This window comes from Limanda limanda, chromosome 14 (assembly GCF_963576545.1).
Source record: "Limanda limanda chromosome 14, fLimLim1.1, whole genome shotgun sequence".
In the NCBI taxonomy this organism is placed as follows: domain Eukaryota; kingdom Metazoa; phylum Chordata; class Actinopteri; order Pleuronectiformes; family Pleuronectidae; genus Limanda; species Limanda limanda.
In genome coordinates, this window is record NC_083649.1 from 17405618 (window position 1) to 17408801 (window position 3184).

Genomic DNA, 3184 nt, shown 5'->3' on the forward strand with positions numbered 1-3184 from the left:
TGTGCGTGAGAGGCAGGGTGGCCACACAGCTTCATACTGGCTATTGTAGTCGTCATCATCATAAACACAGAGCTTTTAGCTCAGTTATAGTCAATATGTCCAAATGACCCCAGAATCGCTTCCTGTTTTTTTTTTTTTTTTTTTTTTGTTGCTGTGCAGCTCCTGTGAGAACTGCGCGGAGCTGAGCACCAGCCGGCTGGAACTGTTAGTTGGAGTTAGTAGTTCTTTTACAGAGTCCCAGGTAAGCATGAAAAGTAGGGTTAGCTGGGTCTCTGTTTGGGAGAGCACCTATCTCGAGGAAAACTAGACAGGGTGCTGGGCAGTTCACCATTAGCTGGGTGTAAAGAAAGATGGTTGCATGCCCTTCCTGGCCCAGACTGAAGAGTGCCAGGGTGGGACTGGCTGAGGAGTGGGACACCAGTGCAAGTCTGTGCAAGAGAATGGACTACACCAGTGTGTAGGACTTGGAGTAGGCCCCCGCACTCTGTTTCTGCAGTCTCCCCAGTGCAGAGGAGCTGCTCTCAAGCAGCGAGTCTCTGGAGCTGTTGGTGGGGTTGCTGCCTGTGCTGGAAGTGGAAGCTGTTGCTGCGGTGTTGGAGCTGGGCATGGTGAGAGTCCTTTGGGGCAAGGTGGCGGTGCCCAGGCTCGAACCCAAGCTGCTCAGCCCTGAGTGGCCCAGCGTCAGGGACGGCTGCTTGGTAGGGTCCAGAGTTTTGTGACGGCCCTGGGTGTGATACGCCCGCTGCGTCAGGCTGCGGATCGAGGCTTCCCGCGGCGGCACAACCGGGCATGGGTCGTGGAGCTCCCCTTGTTTGCGGAAGAATGGGTCTGTCTTCATGTAGAGGGGCAGGTTGCAGAATTCACCTGGAGAAAGCATGAAAAGGGTCAGGACAAGTTCAACAGAGTGAGGTCATTTGAAGTGTTTTGTGTCATTTTGACTGCTTGAGCTGAATGAGGATACTCAAATTCAGATTAATGAATACATCCTCAGATTTTATAACTCCTTTGAATTTATATTTTTGTGACAAACAGACAAGCCAAGTCATTTTACTTAAAGTTCATCCAAAAATGAAAATTCACTCATTATCTATTCACCACCGGGACATTTAAGCTACAAACACGGTGTAAATGATGCTGTTCCGAGTTGAATTCATTTTTTTCTATGTTTGAAAAATTGGTCACCATTTACTTCATTGTATAGGATTCAGCTGCAGCACTGTTGGCCCCTGAGACTCTAGAAAGTGTTTTGTGGACTCAAACACTTCATCAGTACAGTGGTCAGTAGATTATGAGTGAATATTCCTTTTAGGTTGAACTATCCCTTTATGCCACTCTGGGAACCATCCTTGTGTAAATAACGTTTCCTACTTTAGGTTATATTGCAAGAACTAAGAATCTTCAACCAATACTGTACTTTTTAAATGAAAAACAAGTTAATTCTACATACAAACTGAATGCAAAATGTATCATCATAGGTACTGTCCCTGCAGGACCTCTCGTGTGCCATACTTACTTTTGTTGGCGCGGTGGGGAATGGGCACAGCCACATTCTTACCACGGTCGTAGTCCTGCGGTTTGGGCGGCGAGGCGGTGAAGCGGCAGATGCCCGGTTCAGACGGCGTGCTGAGGGAGGTCATGCTGTCCGCTGGGTCGTTGGTTCCTGTGGTCATTTGGTCAGAGGAGCTGTCGGAGATGAAGCACTCCGTGATGGTGAACTTGGCGTGCTGCAGGTGCTCCTCCAGCTTGGCGTGCTCGTAGGCCCTGGCCAGCTCCTCGTAGGTGGAGGAGGCGCTCTCAGTCGACACCATGCTGTTGCGACCCTTATCTGGAAAAGAGAAGAAGATGTAATTGTGGTTAAAATCTTTCCAAAATCTTATTTAAAGCCTTGCTGCGTCTTAAGACACGTTTAAGATTTTCATAATTTTTTTAATCTAGTTTTATTTGCCCATATAGAAGAACCACTGAGCACTTATAACATAAAACAAAGATTTTTAGTTAACTTTAGTTAAATGCGAGTACTGTGTGTTTTCTCCATTCTTTTCTCCATGCTTTTATTCTGTAATTTTAAAATAGATGTTATGCCGTCTTCACTGTGTATACCCCTCTTCAGTGATGATAAATATGACATTAGAGCTGCCTGAACTGTATTTCGGTTAAGAAGACTTAAAGTAAGATAAAAACAACAGTAGCGCATGGAGTGGCAGTGTCTCTGTGGTGGTTGTGGAGCCTGGGCTTGACCCACCTGTGTCTTGGGAGAGGCTGGCGCTGTAGCTGTCACTCTCCGTCGCAGTGATGCCGTGAGAGCCCATCGTTCGCCAGTCCGAGGTCAGAGTCCGCGCCGAGGCCGTCGACTGGCTCTGGGTCGGCCGGCTCAGCGTCCACTGGCTGGAGTATCTGTTGCGGGAGCTGTGAGCGGATTTGATGCTCTTCCTGGACACTGGGTCTGAGAGAGGTCACAGTGATCAGAGAACTGCCGTGTAACACACTGACCTTGGATGTGTATTGATTGTCAGGGAGAATGGAAGAACAAATCTTGAATTGTCAAGGGGGTGTAAACCTAAACAAACAGAACTCACTTGTGCCTGGACGGATGTCTGACATGTCAATCAAAGGCCCTGAGTTCTGGATGAGGGCTTGGTGGTGCAGAGACACGCCGGTGCAGAAGTTCTGCGTGTTTACTGATTGGCTAAAATCTGTGTCTGTCACCGGCACCGCTGCCTTGTCCTCGCCTGTTGCAGTCAAGGGATGAGAAAACACAACGGCTTTAGAAAAAAAAGAGTTATGCAACATAAGCTGATAAAAATCAAAAGGAAATTTCACTGATAGATATATAGTTGTGTTGTCCTTGATATGGAGTCACGTGCCTATCTGCTTGATGCCTTCCTTGTCCTCGATGAGCAGCTGAACACGTGGGATGTCAATGTGGAGCCTCGGCCCTTGAGGAGGACCCTTCACAGGCGTGTCTATGCTGCGATTGTTCTTGCTGCACACACACACACACACAAGGAAATGACACATCTAATCAAACCAAATTCTTCCATAAAGGTTTTCAAAAATTAGCACTGTGCCCATATAGGCCGGCTCTTACCTGATAAGCATCTCGGCGAGGCTCTTAGCATCTGTAAGAAGACAATATCGTAATTAGATTATGGTTGGCCGTGAAGATAAGCGTTGCAGCTTGTCA

The 3184-nt window shown here is 47.6% G+C and overlaps 1 protein-coding gene across 1 annotated transcript in view; it reads right to left on the bottom strand.

The window, feature by feature from the left end:
* Positions 1-445: 445 nt before the first annotated feature.
* Positions 446-3184, bottom strand: part of LOC133018991 (cell adhesion molecule DSCAML1-like) — a 56220-nt gene continuing 53481 nt past the window's right edge. The window contains exons 27-32 of the mRNA XM_061085331.1: positions 3089-3119; positions 2865-2983; positions 2577-2729; positions 2243-2443; positions 1514-1825; positions 446-864 (exon numbers count right to left, since the gene is read on the bottom strand). Coding sequence (XP_060941314.1) covers positions 446-864; positions 1514-1825; positions 2243-2443; positions 2577-2729; positions 2865-2983; positions 3089-3119 — 1235 coding nt within the window. The remainder of the gene's footprint in view (positions 865-1513; positions 1826-2242; positions 2444-2576; positions 2730-2864; positions 2984-3088; positions 3120-3184) is intronic.